Below are 24,395 nucleotides of genomic sequence, written 5' to 3' on the forward strand. Positions count from 1 at the left end.
AAGATACACGAACATGGAAGCATGTTTTTACTGACAGGACTGCAACTGGCAGATCGTTCATGACAACCTATGAATGATATGCCAGTAGTATTCAGAGACTTAGCAGTGAGAAGCTACATCTTTCCCCATGTCTCATGAATGCTCCTGACAGCATTTCCCCTATGTTTAAGGCAGGAACAATGAACAGTGAACCCTAAAATTGCTATGTGGTGGGAGAGAGGAGAAGAAAGGAAACACATACATTCAATATAAAGGAATATGAACACAAATAATTACCTACACAGTTGTCCAAAGGGGAAAAACTCAGACAATAAGAAAGAGTAAAAAAAAAAAACCCCAAACTGATTTGCATATAGGATTTTAAAAATTGTTATTTAAAAGTTTTTATAGTATCTAATATATATATATTATATATATATATATATAGGAGACAATGCAAACAAAATTGCTGATCTCAGTTACTGCAAAATATTGGGAAAAAGCAGTCAAAGAACAAAAGAAATATAAAATGAATGTATTAAACCTGAGAACCAGAACAAAATGTCTTTGGTCAGTCTATGGAGTATAGGTTAATTCTGCTTGGAGTTTAGCCATGAAATGAAGCATTTCAGCTGAAGAGCAGCAGCAAAGGTTACCTCTGAAGCACCAGAATCTCTACTGGAGTCCTCTCACTTAAACAGGAGAATGATTCTCCTTAGCCCTTTCCAGCTATATTACCCGAAACATTATTTATTACCTGCTGTCCACAGTGTGCTATAGGCAAATTTTAATCAAAAAAGGAACTGTCTTATTAAATTGAATCAAAACAGTCACTTTACAGAGATATGAATTCACAGTCAATAAAATTATCTACAAATGTGAGATGTAAGATTTTCTCACACTAGAAAAAGAAGTGTTTTTCTAACTAAAGTAAGAACTTTTATTCAAACTTGTTACAACGCACAATGTCCAGTGTGAAGTCAAAATTATTACTGCTTATGCCTGATAGCAATAGCAAGAACAGAAAAGAACTCTGAATGTGAAGCTGAATAACTATTAAAACTGAAGATGAAAGTCCTTGCTGAGACTTAACCAAAAAGATATGCTATGTTGAGAAATTTTGTGAAAAATTTTTCTGTAGGTGGCAAGAGTCTACCATAAGTTTGGGAAAAAGTCAGCACTATACAAGGCCTATTTCTTCAACTCCATTCCCCTAAACATCACAACGAGATTCTTACAGTTATCTTACATTCCTTAATACCACTGCCACTGCCACACCAAACCTGATTTCCTTCTCATGCATCTGCTTGTGAATAAAAAATGGTTTTATGCCATAATTACAAGAATATACATGTTTAATATACTAACAATTTATTGTATTTGTGGTCTTCATGTATTTATAATTTTAGAATCTCCTGTACTAAATTCTTTAGTGATGGGTCCATATGAAACCTTGTCTATTAGATGAAGTCTCTTTCATATATTACTTTTGTGCGTGAAACTCAGGTGTCTTCTAGATTTAAATAAAACTGTTGTATTTATCAATGACCAATCTGACAGGTTGAAAAAAGGTCAAATTGTTATCTCACAGAGATCTACCATGGCAAATATTCTGAACAATCAAATTAAAGTAAGAGGGGTTTTAATGCTACAGCACCTTTTATCAGAATGCTAAATAACTTTATATTAACTTTGCTTTTAAATACACAGTAGTGGGATTTGGAAATATCAAGTGATACATCCAGCATCAGTCCAACTGTGACAGACCTAAGAAAACAGATTTTCTCAATACCACTGTAAGAAATGACATTAAAATTAGATTAATATTACAGTTAAAATATCAAAGATAGAAGGTCTTAAAATAACCCTCACATCAAATTGTCCAAGGCAAATAGAGACAGTATCTTTGTGGCCTACGATGGCCATCTAGTATCCTGGGATCATCATTAAAACTCACCATTTGTATTTTAAGATTAATCTACTGATAAAAACCTTTATAATTTGGAAGTTGTACATTATACATATTTTAAAATTCCATGTCCTAATGATAACAGAAGACTAAAACAAAGCTTTCTTTCCTAAAGCTTTCTTCCACCTCCCGCAACAATCACATATTAAATACAAGGGGTGTGAGTTCATATCATGCTTTAGAAGCTGTCAGTATGCTGTACAGTATGCCTCTATTTTCAGATTCTACCTCTTTATCAGGAATGAAAAGATTAAACTTCTGCAAGTCATTTTACAGACAGGGATAGGGCTGTTCTTAGAAGTCAGAAAGAGGGAGAGCATATGAATCAATCAATACAATTTAGAAATATCAATTAATCCCCCAAACGCTAGTTATATATACACTATTACATCCTACTGCAAGCTATAGGTTTTGCATAAAATAGAGAGATAATGTAAGCCAAAAGTATAAATTTCTAATACCGAGACTGTTAACAGTCACATGCTTGTGCCGCACCTGCTGGGTACAGGCAGTGCCAAGAAAACTGGCTCCATCCCATCATGTAAAAAGGTTGAAAAGTATTATTACAGACACTGCAGCAACCAGATTGACCTAGATATCCTCCAAAAAACTGTAAACTTTGAGGACTGAATGGACAAATTCTACATCTGCACTCCGCAAATTTATATACACTATATTAAATGATAGAACAAGAGTTTCAGGTGCAACAACAAAGAAGCAACATAGAAGGTATAGTTGTAAAAAATGCAAAAGCCATGGGAAAAAATAGTGTGCTTAAAGTAAAAATAAGAAGGTTTATATAGTAAATTAATGTCACAGAGTTTGTGATGATAAATCCTATTATATTACTAAGGTTAAGCCTATCTAAATTATAATGGAAGAGGAAAGGACTCCTACCTATCACTCTCCTGACTCACTTGCAAGTGGGAACGTGTGTTTGGCCTTTTATTCTCTTACACTCAGTAGTAAAGGTCAGCAGCAGTATCAATCTCATGGAAAAAGGAAGGACTGGAGAAGGAAACATGCAACGCTTTGCAACTGTATTTATAGGTGTGTATCAAATAGACAAAGGAGAAATACAAAGCTTAGGTTTATAATCAGTTGTGTTTCTCCCTCTAAAATAATAGTAACATCAGTAAAACAGGCAGATTAAAAAATAATCTTGTAAGCAAAAGAAAATATGTAAACATTTTAATTGTAGAAATACTTGTCTATTGAATGTCACTTAACTGTTAAAATCAGTATTAAAACTTGTACCTTTGCAAGTTACTACACAGGAAAAGCAAGCATGTTTTATATGATGCTTATGGTGTTATTCACCAATTTTGAGGTGAAATTCCTAGTTGAAGTGTACGGTGGAAAAGTAAAATTGATTTCTTCCTTCTGGTAAATAGAAGTAAAGATATATTCTGGCAGCTCCAGGGGCATCAGCAGAACAGTTTTATCACTGTAGCTATATGTCTGCCAGTGTTCTGTTATAAACAAAGCTGACAAAGTTCAGGAGGGGGTAACAGAAGCTCTGGGCCTAAAAGTACAGAAAGAAAAGTACAGAGTTCTTTTCAGTGATAGGCAGAGGGGGGTGGGGAGTTGGGTAGTTATTTGAAATGTCCCTAATTCTATTACCTCTGGTTCTTTTCTTCCTTGGGAAGTCTGCAGTATGTGAATTTTTAATGTGAACAAAGGCCCAAGGAAGTTCTACTGGAAAAATAAACACGACATTTGCAACAATAATATTGACAGAAGTCTATCTTCCTGGAACAAAGCAGTAAAGAAAAAAAAACCCTCAATGCAGAGGTTTCTGTTGCATCCATGGCAATTCCGTATAATAAAACACATGACAGTTCTGAAGGAACTGTTTTCTTCTACCATATAAGATATTTTAGAGACTATCCGCTTCTCAAGAATGATAAAATGAGTCATTTCACGAACACTAGATTTTTCAAAAAACAACAATTCATCAAAACCCGAAATTGGCATACAAAGGTGTTATGATCTCATCTGAATGGCGGCAGAGTGAGTCACTAGAAGGAAGGCATAACACAAACCAGATTTCCTGCTCAGCTTCCTCTGACCTCTGCTGGCAGAGCTATTTTCCTCTTGTGGTAAAAAGTGTGCCTAGAAATTGTTCTACCCACTATGCAAGCTCTGTCAGGAGCATACAACGGACATGCTTGTACAGCAGGAAGTATCACATCAGGTATGCTCATCAACACACACACCCGACAGCTCTCTAATTGCAAGAACTTATGGGGAGTCCTCCAACCCAGTTTAAAGATTTCAGTCCAACAGCAATCCAGCATTAAGTATTGCCTAGACATTGGTTAATTGCCTTACTAATCTTCAAGATAAAATATCACCTTGTCACGATTGAGATATAGAAAACTGAATGATCTTAAGCGTGATATGCTACTATAGCCACACAATAGGATGTACTGTGCATTTATCTTAAGCCTTCACGCTAAAATTCCTCTCATCCAGTTAAATAAGCTCTTTCCTGTTATCCAAATGCAACAACTTGTGAGAAACCCCACACCTGAACGGTTATTTTTCTGTTGAGAATCATCTTATACAGTCATCTATCAAACCAAACATTTGTTGTTGTTCTCTAATTCTCTCCTGTTGGGTACTTACATGACTACTGACAGGTTTGAGATTACTGTGCTGGAACCTATGTTCGTGTGACAGTCACAGTGCAGATACTTGCCAATACACCGGTGCAGAATGCTAATCACTACTACAGCCTGGGAACGATTGCCAGCTACGTCGCTTATCACTAGAATGAACAGCAAGGCCTTAATTGCCTCGTGTGTTTTGTGCTTCCTGCTGGAATGGCTAGAAAACCCTAGGAAATACTAAGAGGGATAAAATAATTATAAACCAGTAGAAATTTCAAGAGTTAATGATAAAAGGAGGTCCAAAAGTCACTTAAGGAATTCATTACTCTTCTTCATATATACAATTTTTGATGCTGTTCAAAAGAGACCTTGATTATTTGTATAAAAACTAAATTAAACAGAGCTTACGGATAAAATGCATTAAAAGATGTAATGTGGGATATAGGCAGGATACAAAGCATACATTTCCCTTAGTTTGTACATTCAGCTATATCACTTGACAATATGCTCATAGAACAACTTCCTATAAAAATAAACAATTTTAGCTATTAAGAAGTCATTTAAAGTTTCTATGCTACACTATAATTTTGATAATTCAAAATTCATGGAACAGATGCAAAGTAGGTACTACTTTGATGCTAATTAAGCAGCATGCTCAAACAGTATTTCCTGTAAATAAAAGCACCTATTCCTTTTTCTCCAAATAATGATCATCGTGGTACAGTTATAATTAAAAAAAAAGTGGGAAAGACGACACAGAAAAGAAAAATAGGAAGAATACTTTTTAAAAATAACTGTGCCTTCGACCTTTTCAAAATTTTCTAATTAAAAGAAACAAAGTACTAAAATTAAGCGAGAGAATAAAAGCTGAACAGAGTGTTCATAAAATATCCCTAGTTGTTGGCAAAGATTTTATCTTTGTCATTTAATGATGATGAAGCCAAACTGCTGGAATGGAAGCAGGCTGATGAAGAAGGCTTTCAAATTGAAGTGAGGAATATCACAATTTATGTTTTTCTTAGTAGTTCCTCTATCTGTACAATTTCTGTCTAGATTTCATTACTTTCTGTATTAGATGTCCCTTTCAACATGTGTTGATCAAAGACATACCACTTTGATATGCTTGCGTTCTGTTATATGTTAAATTGTTCATACAGCCTGCAAGTTCTAAACGGCTCACAGAATATCAGAGGATCAGTAATTAATAACAATGTTAACTTCCCAGCGAAATCAGCTTGTGAAGAAAATATTTCTGGTATTTGATCTAATTTGTGCAGGATCTGATAGAAGCATTCAGCTAACTTCAATAAACAGATTGTATGTTAAAAACTGTTAGCACATACCAAATAGTTACATTATTTGCACACAAAGTACATTAAATTTAACAGTACATTTAAAAAAATGAATAAGGTATTTATTAAGCATGAATCAGTTCTAAAAAGCATGGTATGAAGTAACTTTAACAATTTGCATAGGGAAGGCAAAAAGATACACAGTATGATGATTTGTGGACATAATGAACTGGACATATTTATTTCCAGTTAAAAGAGAAATAAATTAATGTAATTCAAATACTGCTAAAACCACAGTCTAATCATTTAAAAATCAGACATGAATTAAACTTACTTAGATGTGTTTAGTATATTTTTAGAGAGACTTGATTTTACTTTATTCTTCATCAATACATTTTCATTTCAAATCTATTTTCTTACTGCATACACTATTTAAATAAGGTCCCTATGTTACCGTCCACAAACACATTTCAAAATTCTTAAAGTAAATAAACAAATAAGTCTGTTTGCCATTCCTAGGTTGATACCCAGCTAATTAAGCATGGTTTCAGAGGTACTTCCATTATAATTTATAAATGATCCAAGAAGTAAATACGTGTGTGCATATATACATAAACATACATGTACCAAGAGTTACTCTGTCTACAAACACACCAGCATGTACCCTTGCTATTTATTAATCAAATCAAATTTTTTAAAAAAGACTATTTTACAAGATACTTTGCTTTCATCAGAGTTTTAAAAAAGACAACAAAACAAATTAAAAAAAGAAAAATGTTTTCCATTCAATTTAGCAATTTCTAACAAAAGATATCTATGGTTATGGGTGTATATATGTGAATGAACGAATAAATCCTTAACCCACCATATCTTTTTCTCCAGTTTGCAAGCTGTCACCCGTGAAAAGTATGGTGTAGATGGTAGGATGATACTGTACCTGATTGGCTCTGGAGGTGGTCATGGGATCAGATGGAGAGGACTTGGTGGTAGTTGGGGAAGATGGCAATGTCTGGGAACAAAGCAGTTCAGGAGCAAATCAACCTTTACAAGCCTTAGACTGAACAGTTAAAAAAATAAATAAACCAACAAAAGTAACATAACTAGAAAATTAAAATAAATAAAAAATGCCTAAGACAAAACCTTTCTCCTACTCATTGGAACTTAATGGAATTTAAAGTCAATTAGATAAATAATGCATGTAAATATGCATGCTTATGCATGTAAAAACAAATTCATGACTTGAAATCAAGATGGTGAACTCACATAAATACTCAAAATATGCTGGCCACATGAGGAATATATTCTTTCCTCTCTCCTCCTCTTGGGGAAAATGAAGACTATAGTAAACAAAAATTCCAGCAAGTTCAATGAGCACACTAGAAACAGTTATCAGTCTACAAACAAACAGAGCCAACGTCTGAAAGAAGTCAGAGACATTAACTTTGGCACCTTGTAATGCACCATTCTATAGCACGGACTATAGCCAGCAAACTGTGTTCCATACCTTACAACAATTATACTGAAACTACGGAGTTCTTAGCAATATGCTAACTGCTAAAATATTCATTGCTCGTTTTTAATCAAGAGGCAGGTGAAAAAATGTAAACACCAATCTCATGATGGATGAACATGCAACTAATACCTTCAGGACAAATTTTTACAATATATTTATGATTAGCTTTAAAAACATTCATTTAGTTGAGGAAAGGTTAATAACTTATCATCAGGCCTGTGTTCAAAATAAACACAAAAAAGAATTAAGAGTCACATTTATTGATCATGTTTTCTAAATAATATACATACGCTTAACATTAATTCTTGAACATATCAAAAAAGCACTTCTCTGTTTAAAACTTTTATATACACATTTCTCTTTTTAAAGTATTAGATCCTGACAGAATAACTCTTCTTTTCTTTTTATAAATGTAGTGAAAATGTAAAATTCCAATTTTCAAAACATAACATACAATACTTATTCAACGCATGTTTTTTTGACATACTCATAAAATATATTATAAAATATAAAAATTACACTATTTTTACTTTAAGAAATAAGGTGTTAAAATGCTATACAATATGATTTATCATATGGTCATATAATTACTAACCAAAACTATTTAGAAGTAAATGAAGCAAAATTTCACAGTTTCTGCAGTTCTGCTACTTACAATCATTGACAGCCCCTCATAAAATAGGTATACATACTTTTGCACTAAAACTCTTAATGCATATGAGAAAGCTGGGACACTGTGAATGCATAAAGTTTGTGTATTAGCAAAATATGGGCTTGTACATATGCACACACAAATATTTTAGCTGTATGTTAAGCAATATGAAGATCCAGTTTTTCATAGTTTGTACATAAACAAGTAGCCAAAACAGGAAAAAATGTCTTAAGAAACAGATACTTATTTTGTGTTTCCAAGTTATAACTCATCTTATAAAACAATAAAAACAAGAATAAAACATATACAGCTTAAGCACCAACTGGGACTCTTTCATGAGTCTTAAGTAAAAATTACTATACCATGGATAGGGCTTTATAAAAAATAGGTAGCTTGGCAAAAGGTTATTGGTCAGCAGACACTATACATTGTGAAAATCAGAGAATTATGAAGGATTCTGCCGTGTCTTTCTGTAGGGAACATGGGCTCATTTGTGAGGGGCTAGAATTACTGGCAAAAAGAAATGCCAGGTTCCACGATAGTACAGGGCTATACCCTATCCAATTCTCTTTCTGATTCGAGTGGGATAATGCACTCTTTCTCTTACCAAAGCCTGAAATTGCAATGAACTGGGTTTATCATTTAAGCTTAAACTAATGGGGAAAACACAACAATAAAACACCCCAACAAAACAGCTTGGAGAACTGTAAATTATCCCGGTAGATTTTCTTTATCATAGTTATATATGAACTAAAAAATAATAATAAAAATTGTTACTATTTTCCAGAAGAATGCTGAAAATATATTTTCACTAAAATATTTCAGACGTCTGATAGTCTGTGTGATCAACACCACTGCTAACTAAAGCATACTGTAAATTGTTTTGATATGCTAAAAGCTAATTAATAAAAAAAATAGTTTGTTCTTCACAGGTGTTACTAAATCTAACTAGTCGATTTATAAGAAAATATGTAGAACACTTCAACACTGAATAATGACCCAATCACTGACACCACAAGTAATTTAAGGAACTGGAAGCATCTCTGTTTTCAATTCATACCGATTTTCCTAAAGCACGGTAATGTATGGCTGTGATGAAAAAGGAGTGACAATAATAATTTCAGTTGAGTGTTGAACTATAACATCTATTAAGTAGAAGCATTTCATTTTTCCATTTTAGCAAAAGCTTGTTTAAAATACAATGGGAAAAAAAGATTAAAATATACAAAAGCAAAATAATTGCATTAATGAAGAAGAATCAAGTAGGGGCATATACGTTTTGTTCCAAATATACATACCAATGACAAAATACTGAAAATGGCAATAAGGAGTGTTTTTGATTTATGTTTTTGGTGTTTTATTCTTTGTATATCAGGTTTTGAAGGCTTAATCTATCTTACTTTGGCTACTGAAAGAACTGGGTTTTGGTTGTTGTTGGTTTTGTGGGGTTTTTTTGGTTGGTTTTTTTTTTTACGTATCTCTATACATATATATATAAATAAAAGAACTGAGCATTTTGTAAAAATTCATCCATTTTCACGTCTCTGTATAATTCTGAGACACACCTATATATTTCTTCAGTATTAAGTTAACAAAAATAATTTCTCAAAAACAAAAAAACACCACAGGCATTTGGATTTTGTATGGAATTTTCACTGGCTGAGAAGTAATTTATTGATACACTGAACTACTTTGCAAGAACTTTTAGGCAAAATTACTTCTTAAAGTTGGATAGAGCTCAATAATTCTGATTTATTATGCAACATAGAATAATTCTTTTAAAATTTGGCAAGTGCTTTGCATTAGGCAAGCACTTGAATTTAGTAGTTATCAGGCTTCTGGGAATGAGATGTATAAAGTGATTAGAAATCATAAGATGAATTTACATTACAGAGTTTCAATTTCTGAGACTGAAACGTATGTACTATAATTGAAGCTTTCCTGAAATTGCAGGTTGACTGCTGGCAAGGTTATAGAAAAAAAATAATCGTTCAGAGTTTCTACCATACACTACTTCTAAGACTTCCAAGTTTGTTTTAAGGTATATCATGAATAGTATAGTCCAAGCCACGATGAAATTGGTCTTCTCTGCTTTCTCAAATACTATTTCCTTTCCTATTTCTTGTGAGACAATGAATGGAGGGCTATATTTACAGGTGAGAGTGTTGTTTGCTTTTACTTCAAGCTTTTAGAACATAAGTTTGAGAAAAAAGATTTTAAGTAATGAAATAGGAGCTTAATTTTAGCAATAAAATTCTGTTTGAGCCATATTTAAGTTGTAGTATTTTCTGAAAGTCCAAGAAAAACTTCTTGTGTTGCTCACAGGAATTGTTTATACTGTGAGAGGCTGTTTCTAGGCTGTACAACATACTAAAGTGTGCAGGAAGTTGTTCAAAGCATCACACTTCCATGCTTCATATTTTTGAGTACTGGAGTGAAGATACAGCTGTATCACAGCAGTATAGAATACATATACTCCATGTGTACAGTGTTCCAAAAGATCTCTGAGCCCTTTTTCAATGACTTCATGAATTGGCTAATGCAGAGCCATATATAAATGAGAAAAGTCACAACCTCATATAAATGCACTAAAAAAATATCAGTACTACACCCTAGATATTAAATATTGTACTGAGACAGGTAAATTCATTCTCAGTACCTATTAGTATATTTATACATATGAGTAGAAAGGCACAAAATTAAATGCTATTTGAAAACAAGCTTGGAGACACGAAAGCGTATAAAGAACATCATTTAAATGTGAAGATAAAACTGTATTTACAGCTTACCAATTTCTAGTGGGCTTGCCAAACAAAGGAAATCTTGGTAATAACATTACTCACATTCAATTACTATTAATACTGAGCTAATACTGAGTTTCAGTTTGCATGTATTAATATTGGTGCCTATAAATCACTAAAATTAATGTGATGACAAAACTAATTTGCTTAAGCCAGTATTTTAATGCACTTTAAGAAAAGGTGGTATCTTTTTTGAATTGTATTAAATAGTTGAATACCTTCTGCAGCTAAAATGAGAAACAGAGATCACTGCAAGGCCCTATTGTGCTGAGCAACATAAAAGACTGACTTACTAGGCTTTCAACAGTATCAGAGATGAGCCTTTCTAAACAGACCACTTGCTTTGCTAAACATATTGAGTCTTCTTTTCATCTGCTGTGAACTCCTTTAATCTGTAACTTTGGCAAGTGAGTATCATCTCAGTGATGACCGCATAAATACACAACACATTTCAAAAATAAAATTTGGAAAAAGAAATGTTCAAGAATTAATAATTTATTTAAAATCCCGATTGTAAAAAGGCTACTTTGATGACTTTGGTGACATAGTTGTACTTGCTACCTTTTCACTTCTGTAAAGAACAAATAAAATATATTCTGATGATATTTCATCCTCTTTGTGTTAGGTTTTGCTTTTATGGAAAAGAATACACAGGGCATAGGGCAATACAAAAAGCCTAAAAAAGCCAGCATATATAGATGGAATGGTTACTTATAGTTTTTTACAGAGGTAATTTATCTGCATTTATGAGCTCTTGGGGACTTGTCTTTGAAAAAGGAAAAAAGTGTGGTAAGTATGATGTAAAAGAAAGATTATCCTGTGTTCTGTCTGGGAACAAGGAGGAGTAAGGAGCCTGAACCAAACTAGTAGGTGCCATTTGGATCAGCAGAGTAACACTGGATGGAGGAAATGATTTAGCATAAGGATTACAGTAAAATGGACAAAGAATCAGGACCTTCCCTTTCCTCAAAACTTGTCATGGTAACACAGAACTAATGCAAGATCTGGTGCTGTTATATAGAAATACAAGAAGACTCAAGTAAACAGACACAGGCATCAAAACAGCTAGGAAGATACCGGTCTAAGATTTGTGTCAAAGACCCAAGTCCTAGAAGAAAAAAAAAATGTCACCTTTTGATTCTGGGCTACTTTGGGATTTGGAAAAACACCACCAAAACTACAAAGCCATCAGAAGGCATGAGATAACTTCAGACTTTTTTTAAGAATCAGAACACTGCTGAAACCTCCACAACCTGAACATTGCTGTTCACCCACCAACAATTTTTTCTATTTGCATTCCATTTTTTAAGCACGTACAATGAAGAGTTAATCATCAGCTACAGTGTTAACTGTGTTCATAAAATACGGTTTCGCATACTTACTGAGATTGTATCCAACACTAGTGAAATGAAAAGAAAATTAAAAGAGTGATCTGGTACTAGAATTAAGTCAAGGGCATATGAGGGACAGGATATTGCATACATAATTTTATAGAATGCTAAACTTCTGCCATGGGATCTAATGTATAGACCTGTCTCTCTAGTAAACAATGGATTTTTTTAATTTTTTTTCCCCCTCAACCTGTAAACACACCTGCATATCTTATTGTTCATTGCAGAATGGCAACTAGTGCGATTCTTCACCTACATTCACAAGTGAGAAAAATTTATGAGAAATTGTGGACTAGATGAAGAGACACAGTGATCTACAAAACTACTTGTTATTTACCTCAAATAAAAAACTTAGGTTTTTTTCTCATATTCTGGAGTTTAATAAGGTTCATGTAGGTGACAGACTTGTTTTAAATGGATGATAAAGAGAAGAAAGGCTCATCAGAAGGGAGAGGCATTTTAAGAAACTAGTGAATGTTTCTTAAGGAAGGATGGACTTAGGGGTATTGGTGGTGAAAAACTGACTATGAGACAGCAATGTGCGCTCACAGCCCACAAAGCCAATCATATCCTGGGCTGCATCAAAAAAGGTGTGTCCAGGAAGTCAAGAGGGGATTCTCCCCCTCTACTGCATTCTCATGAGACCCCACTTGGAGTACTGCATCCAGCTCTGAGGCCCCCAGCCTAAGACAGACATGGACCTACTCAAGCAGGTCCAGAGAAGGATCATGAAGATGATCAGGGGGCTGGAGCACCTCCCCTGTGAGGAAAGGCTGAGAGAGTTGGCATTGTTTAGCCTGAAGAGAAGGCTCCAGAGAGACCTTATAGCAGCCTTCTGGTACCTAAGGGGACCCTATAGGAAAGACGGGTGACAGAATGAGGTGTAAACATTTTAAACAGAAAGAGGGAAGATTTAGGTTAGATGTTAAGAAGAAATTCTTCACTATGAGGGTGGTGAGGAACTGGAAGAGGTTGCCCAGAGAGATTTTGGATGCCCCATCCATGGCAGTGTTCAAGGCCAGGCTGGATGGGGTTTTGAGCAATCTGGTCCAGTGGAAGGTGTCCCTGCCCATGGCTGGGGTGGTTGGAACCAGATGATCTTTAAGGTCCTTTCCAGCCCAAACCATTCTATGACTCTACGAAATCTACTGAATCTTTACCAATATAGAAGAACTCATATTCCATATTTTAAAAAAAAACAAACAAACCCTCCATTTAAGCCAATATTTTCAGATCTGTATTCTTAAAGTCAAGTTTTATTTTGAGCACTTCAAAGTAAAACTTTTTATTTAAAAATTATGAACAGTTCTATTTTTTTATTAAATCAGCATTTTTTAAGTAAAATTAGTCATTTTCACTGGAAGAATGTGGATTTACAAATCTGATTTCAGACATTCAGTTTTGCAGATTTTGAACACAATGTCTGGGACTATGATTAACGAACAGAAGTTAAAGACTCATGAGAGGTTAATTATCTACTGAAAAAGCTGAAATGAAACTGTCTCCAATGAAAATATTAATTGGAAGTTCCATATGTGAAAGAGTTACTCTAGATTTTGAAGGCAGAAATTCTAAAACCTTTGTCCACACTTTGATAGCTAAACATTTAATAGAATTGAAGAACGATTCAGGTTGGAAGAGATCTCAGAAGGCCAAACTGCATACTCCTACTTAAAAGAAAGTTAGCTATAAGATCACACACCTTTCCTTCCATGTAATGCACAGTTCTGCAGTGGCCACCTCTGCTTACATATGCTTCTTTGAACAGGTTGCTCCAACACCTACTGTCTGTAAAACAGCTGAAAGCTGGCAGGAGAATTCAACTAGCAAATAAAGACGACATAATAGGTTCTGAAGAAGATGATATGATAAGACCACATTATGCACCCTTTTCCATTGTTCACAGGAGCCACTATTAATTTAGAGGTGAAGTTTAAAGTTTTGTATGGTAAGTAAAGCTGAAACAGCTCAGGCTCCTGATCACTTTATGAAAAGTGTATTCTGTTCCCGTACGTTACAATACGGTCTGAAAGAGCTGGCGTGACATTCAACTAACACAGAGAGAAAAGGGTGGTTAGTGCTCATATCAGTTTCTAGGAAATAAAAGGGCACAGGAATCAGCTGGTTATTGTCCAATAATACCTAGAAACAGCAGAAGGCTGATATCTATGAAGAGATTGCCTATGTTATGTATAGATAAAAGATGCAAACATTTGTCAATTAAATGTATATCAGACCTGTTTGGAGGAAAGAAATACCTGGTATCTACTGATAACCCCCCAGGATTAGGAGATGTGGAAAAATACAGCAGAGAAGGCTCAAAAGGAGCTAGACAGATTTATCAGCAAATCTGCTAAAGCTGAAAAAAGCTGAAGTTAGAGCAGAATGTTTCGATAGTGACTTCTGTTAGTAAGGAGAAATGTCAGGCCAGGCTCAGCCTCTGTGTACACCCAAGCCTCTCCTGAAGACAGAAAGTGATGAAACTCAAGCATTCATCAAAGAGTTTACCAACTGTCTTTTTTCACTGAAACTATAGCCAGAAGATATTTCCTGTCTCAGCCTGCTTCTCTGAGACGAATGTCAATAAAGCAGCCCAGGACAAAGAAATGACAATAGAGTAATGGGAGCCACATGCTTATGTGGACATGGGTGGCATCGTAAGGCTCATCCTACAGGTATCTTCATTCATGGGAAGAAAACTACCTTTGCTTTTTGGTAGAAACAGCTAGAGAACCAAGAGAAATATCCTCAAAGTTCCTAATGAAAGTAAAATTTATTATTTTAAATCAACTCTCAATCTCAAATGCTAAGTCTACTTTCTTCAACCTGCAATGTAAAATTTTGGGTGCCAAAGTTCTTGGGTTATACTCTAAGATAGGAAGAATGATGTAAAAGTTCGTGTAAAAGAAGAGATTATAATTCATAAGGCTTATTTTTTACCAAGTTCAAAATGACTTGTATTACACATTATCTAGATCATTTTAATAAAATTGTGACCTGTCTGCTATTAAAAAAAATTACAACACCGGAGTTCTAGATCATGATTACCTGTTAAAAAACTACTATTAACTTCTTAAATAAAGATATTGTATCTTTCATTAAGATTTGACGTTTATTGAGTCCATATTTATATTGTATGAATTTATTATGAATAGGTGTTGCTGCATTAAAAAATAAACCAACAACTAAATAACTCATTGTGGTTAAAACTGCTTAAAATATGCACATGTGTATCTCCAAATATTTGCAGTCATATTATTATGTACCTGTATGTTTACAGGTAATATATTAAAATTTTGTGATGCATAGCCACTAAGAAATGGCTTTATAAGTTATACATTGTATTTAGTCTGTCTTAACTTCACTAGCAGCAGCTCCGTTCACTACTCCATCCCTCCAGAATTCAACATTCCAAACAAGGAATTGTTTTTAAAATCAAGACCAAACAACCCCAAATCAACCAATGAAACTAAAAAAACCAACCAAAAACCCTAACCAAACAAAAAAAACCAAAACCAACACAACCCAACCAAAAAAAAAAAAAATTGGAAAAAACCCCCACCACAGCAACTTTACAAATAAGCTTTCTGGAGAAACACTGTGGACAAGCTGTATCAACTGCAGATACAAGGCTGGAAGTATTTAGAGGCATGTAACTACACAGCTCTGTAATCTAGTTTCTCAGGATCTTACTGATTTACCTAAAAATTTGTTTCATTTCATTACAAAGGGGAAAACCACTTTTCATTGTAATAGATGACAGTCATTTCCCATTGAGTTAAGACGTCTTGGCATAAAATCTAACATTTTACGAGCAGAAAGCCATTTAAAATACAGATTGCTTCAGCTTTTTATCTCTATTTCAGGCATAATAACTTTCATGTCTAATAATGATAAACTAATTCTATAAAATTTGGGGGTTTCTTTTTAGTATTTTTTTTATAAATTATCTAGAGTATTTTTTATGTAAAAGTATCAGATATACAGAAAAAAACTAATATTGTAGTAGATACTAGAAATCATATACAATGGCTTATGCACAGTTTCATCCATCTAAAGCAGTCTGATCGTTCCAAACTCATCCTGTTCAAACACATCTTCATATAGGCACTCTGTGTATGTCACTATATACAAAGCAAAGTAATTGCATACAGTTACCAAATTACTTTATAGGACACTGAGTCTTGCTAGTGTAGAAGGACGAAACAATCTTTTCCCATATAGGACAGGTGAGAAACTAAAACCTATCCTATATAGGATACAGAGATAAGACAACACTTTACTAATGTTCACTCATTTCTTTCTTCATCTTTTTCTTAATCAATACAACGGAAAAGAATTTTAAATTCTGTATTACATGTATTTCACATTCTGCTTACAGGGCAATCTCAAAAAAAAAAAAATAAATTGTTCTGGAAAATGTAATGAATGAAAGAATACTAGACCAGTAATACCTTACAAATGTATTTTGCATTGCCCATAGATTTTGAAAGAAGTCAGTATAAAATAGGCAAAAGGATGCCAAAAAATAAAATGAAATTGTAAAAACATCCCAAGTATATAATACTTCTATTTTCAACTTCTTACAGGTAAGATTTTAAAGTATCTAATATAGATTCTAAAAAATAAAAACCAAAAACAACACATTTTTGGGTTTACTTTATATACATAAAAGTAGGAAACATTCAGTTAATCTGTAATTTTTAGCAACGCTGAGGATTTACAAAAAAACTTCATCGTTTAAGATTAAAATTTAGCTATTTTTACCTAAAACCTAAACGTGTATTATCACCTCTTACAGTAAACAAAAGTTTATGAAAGAAACACATTAGAGTGTGGCATTGGAACTTATAAAACACTGTCTGAAAGAACTGCTGAGAAACATGGAACACATAAGTACAAGGAAAAGAAGGACCAGCAAATTACTAAAGGGTAAAATAACATTTTCTTAAAGAACATGTTATGTTGACCCCTTGCCAGCCTTAAAGCTTTAAGACTTCTAAGAAGCTGCTGTGACTCTCTATTCCCAACCAAAAACTCACTTGTTTGATGCGGTCTGGATTAACAGTGGTCTGAGGCTGTAGAATGCTGACAGGCTCTGTCTTGGCCACATTTTGAGGCATTTCTCGAATCTTCTCTGCAATGAAGCCATGAACTGCATTTAGTGCTTCAACTGTTCCCTGGATCAGACACACGCGCTCTGTAGTACCTGCAAATACCAAAAGTTGATCTGAATAAAATGGATTCTTCCAGATCCCACAAACTGCTTCAATCATGGCATAAAGATGGCACCCGAGCAACCTTGGAAAACCAACTATCAATACCTCCTCAAACATACAAACAAGAGGAGATATTCCCAAAATATAACATACTGATGAACTGAAGATGTCTTAAACAACTCCTATTTCTGTAGATAAAAAACACATAACTTTCCAAGTCAGTCTAATAATACAATTTAGAGGAGACAAAAAATACCCCAAACCACCAAAACCAAACAAAAATCCAAAGAAACCTGCTAAGCTTTTTTAAAAAAAAGTATTAGCAAATTTTAGGTAACACAAGTATGAACATAACCAGTATTATAGAGGCGCTGGGAGCAAGCTTTTGTAATGAACACCTGATCTGCAAATACATTTATTTAGTGCAGATGTTATTAGATCATTTCTTAAAACAGCTGCAAGTTGTTACAACAAGGCTTTCAAGGCCAAAAGATCTAATATTTGAATGTCCCCTTTGCCTTGTACAACCTTCCTACCTTACAACATCCCTGCAGTAACTGCAAATATTTACTGAAGGCACGGAGTTTAAGCAATCTTTAATGTGATTTAGCAGTTGGAAATTATGAAAGTTTTCACCAAATAAGTAGTCAATACCCCACAGATTACATTTCAAGAATTTCTGTTTAGAGTTATGCTGAATACCGTTCATGCAGGATATCGAGAATCCACAGGACTACCTTCTAAGCATCCAAGTTCTACAGTTGTGGGAAAATACATGTCAAACAGGTCTGATAGGTGAAATACATATTTATTTTATGTGTAAGAATACCAGGCCTTTGGTGGCAATGAAGCAGAGGAGGGGACACTTTCCCATCATGCTCATTTGTAAAGATAGGACGGATGCTTAAGGAAAACAGGCCTTGGACACATTGCTCATTCCCAAGCTCTGCAGCAAAGTGTAGCTGTTTCTTGTCAGTCCAGTTTTGCCTTGTTTTCAGCCCTAACCGTTCCATTCCGCTCTATATCATTTCACTTAACTCTCCTCTCCAGTCCAAAATAAATTCTTTTTCTGGTATCGGCTGTCACTCCCTCTCCCTTGTATCACCATTACTTGCTCTCACCTTTAATTTCATTGACTCTTATAATGACTTGCCTGTCCCTGTAGCCGGGAGAAAGAGTCTGATGTGCCATGTTTACCTTGTCTTTTGTATACTACCTCATCAAATTTGCAATTCTCTGCAGATTACCAACAAACATTGAATAACTACCTTAGTTTAGTTATAATTCTCTAGGAAGGCTTAGACAAAGCTGACATTGTTATGTCACCCTTTTCCAATTTCTTTCCAAACAAAAGAAATCATGCTGTTTGTTTTACAAAAAACACACCCGTTCTTATTTCTTTGATTTCTTAATTAAAAACATCTATAGAATGGCCAAACATGGATGCAGAATTGTGGAAAAAAAGACTTGATTTATTTCTTGTGATTAGTGTGGTTTTAGATGATTTTATATGGCTTAACTGTAAAGCAAAAAAAGCTTTTTTTACATATAGGGTTACAGCTTGATACCTGTCAGTGGACAAAGAATATAAAAATCCAGTATCAATCCTAAGGATACAGGCATGACACTGTACTGGAACAATCCATGTTCAGTAATCCATATATCAAACCACTTAGATGGGTTCCAGAAAATCAGTTTTGACTTGAAAACCAGGATCTAATAGGAGCTGGAATAAAAATGAAACTTAAAAGGGAGCATTGTCATTTCCACTTTCCTTCTGCAGAAATACCAAAACAAGAAAACCTAGATGTCCAAGTAAAATTGCTTTGAAATTACATGTAGAACATACTTTCAAACACATTCTGTACATTTCCAACATAGTCAAATTAATGATTTTTCATCACCATGTTTTTACCTTCAAATATCATATGCCAGATACATGATACGCAGATATGCATTTTGCTTCAAGATTAGGGGGGGAAAGCAAAGTAGCAAACTTGAGCCGTGAAATTACCACAAAAATAATTATAATTTTTCTCATCTATGTATTCCTAGTAAGTATTATACACACGATCACTCATCAGTATTTTCTGATGAAAATTCATTCACTCCACATAAATAAATGAAAGATACAGTGTAATGATGTCATAAACTAACAAGTTTGCAGTGATTTCTGAAATTCATGTTAGTGTGCCTCATTACCACTGTACAATCTGCACAGAACCACAAGGAATATGCAGATTAGAGAAATGTACTAGAGAAAAGTAATCTCCTCCTTAAAATTCCCTTCCTATCAATTTTACATCTTTAGTAATATCTACTGTTATCAACTCATCTCAAGATATGCTCCTTACGACACTGCAACATAGTCTTTATGAAAGAATTGTACAGTAAACAATCATCTGCAAGAAAAAGTATCATTTTTTATTGGTAGATGCTTCTTTTCTGCTTCTGTGGATGATTGTTAAAGATTAAATATTTCATTAGCTAAAGACAAAACAGAACACTAAGAGGCCTGCCTGCTCAATAACTTAACATATTCATGTACACTCAAAGACTTTCAAAGACTTTTTCTTTTTTCTTAAGAAACAGTATCGGGCAATACTGAAATTCAACTTTGTGGAAGAAGCTCCACAGCAAAACTGACGAAATGAGAAACAAACTTTTTTCACTAATAAAATATGTTATTTTAAAAATAATTAAAACTAGGATTAAAATGTGCCAATCAGTATTCAAAAGCTGTCAGGTTAATAATCTTTGAGATAAAATATATAGTTAAAATTATTACATTTAACAAATAATATTATCTTAACCGCAAGGTATGCAAGTGCCACAATCAAATGCCTATTTCTCAAAAGCAAGATTTTTAGAACATTTATGCAACCTGTTATAGTGTCTTTTCAATAAATCAACTTCAAAATACAGCTAATTTTTTTCCCCAAAAAAACACTCCATCAAAAAAGGGAGTTTGAATGATGTAAGTGGAAGTCACCACAGAAAATGAAACTTTGTTCCTAGACGAAGCTTTCTCAATGCTTTTTCTTCTTTCCCCCCTACTTGGCTTCCTCCCCCTTTTGCAAGCAACTCCTGTGGTTTCTGTGTAAAGCAATCCAGCTCTAAGAAAATGCTCTGGGGAGTCTTTACGCTCCAGTATTAATTGTCTTCTAAATGATGAGATGTGATGTGGATTGATCAGTGCAGCTAATGCAAGTGTTCTCCGGGTCAGCAGACAACACACTGAAACCAAACAGCGATCAGGTTACCTCCAAGCTACCAGAGCCTAATACAGAAAGCACTTAACAGGGATGACTACTGTCAAAACATCTGAGAGGAAAACAGTCGATGTTAAATAGGAATTTCATTAGACTTGACACTAAGTGACTAAAGGGTATGCTACAATCTGTGGTATTTTAGAAGGTGCAATGCAATAAAGATATGCTTTATGTCATACTACGGACAAAACACGCTACCTATGAGTACGTATAAATCAGGAAGCAGTAAACAGAAATCACTGTTCCATGAAGAAATGCAATTGTGCAAAAGCACATTTCACAGAGTAAGATACAGATAAGTGCATCACAATAGTAGCACATCTTCTTTGAGGGTTACATAAAGAAAAAAAAAAGTAAGAAAAAAAAAAAAGCGTGCAGAAATTGTATACACGTACAGTTGGGAATTGCTTTAATCTTCTGAAGTGATGTTGTCGTATTCCTTCACACAACTCTAACAGCTTTTCACTCAGATAACAGAGTACAATAATTTACAAGAGTCACACAAAAAGAAAACTGCCAGCAATATGACCAACCTGTACAACAAAAATAAGCCTATGAATCACTAAAGTTGGTGAAATTTCTGTCATTTTAAAAGCTTTTAGGCTCCATTAGTGTCTAAAGTAAACTGTCAGATTATTTATCATTTTGAGTTGTTTAACAGTTGCATCCACTCCTTTTTTCAATGTTTCTGTGAACAAAAGCTCAGCCTTTCTGTTATATGGTTTTCAAAATATATATTTAAAATACAGATCTCATTTTTTAAATAACTCATTTAGAGAAAGCCAAATTACCAAATAATCAGTGCCTTCTTGGTCTGTGTGCAAACATATAAAATAGATATATAAAACCATATACAATTATTCTATTTTTTAAATTATTTACAATTCAACTCGGAGTTAGGGTCATGTATTGTAGATTGTCTTTTACATGTGAAAAGGCAAAACATGCAGAATAATTCTGCCACAAAAAATAAGCAAATGTAGACTGTGTGGTCATCACCCCTGTACATTCAAAAAAACCAGAAAAAATATTTTAACTTATGTTCAATAATACTAAAGTCCATGACAGAAGTTTGCAGGTGGCTGCAAAATAGGAAAACCACTATCTAAATACATAATGCTGCTGCTGTTCCTACAATAATTTCATGTTTACGTTTTCTAAGGAACTCAAGTAAATTACTCATCATTTGTATGGGCTCTAGTTTACAGCAAGTAAAATGTAGTTTCTTTCCTCTTATATCAGAATTAAAATTAAATTTGCACATAGATGTTTTAACTTGTTCGTATCAAATAAAAGCAGCAGGCTATAATTGTACAGAAGAGCCTGCCTGTACTGCTCACCAAAAATAAAATTTTGAAACTAACGGAGAAAAAAAATATTGTGATCAGGATAAAGGACACTTAGGCTTTCAATGTTTTTATTTTTATACTTAACTGGCATATATTTATATATGGTTACCATTGAATGTCTAAGTGTTTGCTTAAAGATTTTGATTCGATGTTGAAGAGTTTACTGTAGTCACAGAAACACTCACTAAATGTTAAATGTCCTCCCGTATTTTATGAACCTTAGTTGAAACATTTTGGGGAGCACATTCTACCTTTCAGACCGGACTGTCTGGCATTTATATGACTCTGTATACTTTTCATTGGGCTTTTACATCAATCTTAAAGAGCATTTGAAAACCTAAAAAGCACAATGAATTATCAGCCCAGGGTAATCCCAATACATCCACTAATTAAATCTCCTTATATTTTTCCAGCGTACCATGCCAATTGCTTTGACACTGAAAGGGAAAACCAGAGGAGCCAAAGCTGAAACCTTACCTAAATGAAAGGTTGCACTGCAATCTCTTATCAGGTGATTTGCATTAAGCTTTTTATTTGACAAGTCAGAGTACAGCAGCCTGCTAACCCTACACAGTACAGCAGCCTGCTAACCCTAACGTCCCATACGTTTATTTTTGTGACCCATGATCAAATGGCCTTAGAGTAGGATTCTATATGACACCAACAACAACTGCTTCAGCCTAAAACTGATCTTGAAAAACCTCTTGATAAAATGGGACTGCCCTTTGACACGTTTCCCAGGCAATGTAAAAATTGTCAATAACACGCTTAACAGGAAAATCAGATAAAGTCTTCCTTGCATATAACATTTCCTCTCCACGCTTGCCTAACACATCAGCAAATGAAAGTCTGACAATAAAAATGTGTTTTATTCAAATGCATTAGCAGCCTTTCACAATGCCTGAAACAGATAGGAAAAACCTTAGTTGTATAAATAGCAAAGTGTACACAACCTTCAATGCCACACTTAAGAACATTGCACATATGTGCAAAGTGTCACAGAAATCGCAACAAGACAGTTTCCTCCTTCAGTCCTTATCTGCCTCCTGACCTTTTACCTTTGTTTCTTGAGAGAGAGTTAATTGGTCATAATATAGACCCTGTTCCCATATTCATCGCTGACAGCAAGATGGCTCTCTAAGCAACTCGGGATGATCTGACAGACCTCCCAGACTGAAAGGGGAATAATCAAGGGGTGGTGCAACCCCAGAGCATTGATGTTCTGGATTTGTTTTCATCCAGACAAAATAATTTTGGAACTGTTGGCAAAGTACGTTTACACAAATAGTAAAACAGAACCTTCCCTGATAAAAATTAAACCAGGGATTTTTAACTGAGGAAAACATTGAAGGGGATCTATGACACTGAAAGGAAATAAATATCACCCTGTAAGAATCTTCTTGATAGCGCTTTTACAACACCAGGGCATCCTTAACTTTGCTTTTGAAATTCGAGATTACCGATCGGATGTATTTAGCTTCATTAAAGCTCCATGCTTCTTTCAGAACGGAATATAAAGTTTCATTTGCAATTACTTATTCTGAAATCCCATTAATATTTTCTGCACCTTTTACATGAGTCAAGCATCTCACAAAAGCAGAAAATTAGAATAAGCGGTCTATTTGTTGAAGACGTTAACCGATGTGATGACTACCAAGCACGTGCACCTATGTACATTACTTGCTGAAATCTGCAAAAATACATGTTAGAATTTGGGGTCCTTTAACATCAGTCCTCTAATATTTTCTTATCAGGTGTTCATAGGAAGTCTTGTTCGCCTTAGTAGAAGAAACTCACTGCTGAACTCATATTGATAACGTCTTTTAGGTGTGGCATATAGACATGCACATATACGTGCATACACATATTCATATTCACATAAATACCAATTTGTTTTACTTGTATTGAATAAGTGGCCCCCCTTCACTAAAATTCAGATATTGAAAAGAATCAAGTTTAAAAATTCTGTGGAATGTATGAACTGTACGAGTTCAGAGTTCTATGAAAACCTAAAAGTTTACAGTCCACTGTGCTCTCATCACAAGAGTGAATTACATGAATGCAAGTTTAACATAAGTATGATTCTGAAGAAACGGATTATTCTCATTTGAGAAGAAAACCCTAGGAAATTAAAAAGATTTAAATAAAAGGAAAAAAACCCAGACCTCGTAATTAAAAGCTTAGAAGGGATGATGAGTCATCTTACAAAGCAAACAATCCCTTAAATATAGACTGTTTTGTTGGATATCACCTAAGGATTTCATGATGATTTCCCAAAAACTAAATTATATTAAGAGAGATGACGAATTAGTGATTATTAGTATACTGTTATGTGTAAAACAG

The 24,395-nt window shown here is 34.2% G+C and overlaps 1 protein-coding gene across 1 annotated transcript in view; it reads right to left on the reverse strand.

The window, feature by feature from the left end:
- NOVA1 (NOVA alternative splicing regulator 1) overlaps positions 1 to 24,395 on the reverse strand; it is a 158,062-nt gene that overhangs the window by 25,682 nt on the left and 107,985 nt on the right. The window contains 2 exon segments of the mRNA XM_037394814.1: positions 6,793 to 6,864; positions 17,255 to 17,421. Coding sequence (XP_037250711.1) covers positions 6,793 to 6,864; positions 17,255 to 17,421 — 239 coding nt within the window.

Source organism: Falco rusticolus, chromosome 7, assembly GCF_015220075.1.
Source record: "Falco rusticolus isolate bFalRus1 chromosome 7, bFalRus1.pri, whole genome shotgun sequence".
Taxonomy (NCBI): domain Eukaryota; kingdom Metazoa; phylum Chordata; class Aves; order Falconiformes; family Falconidae; genus Falco; species Falco rusticolus.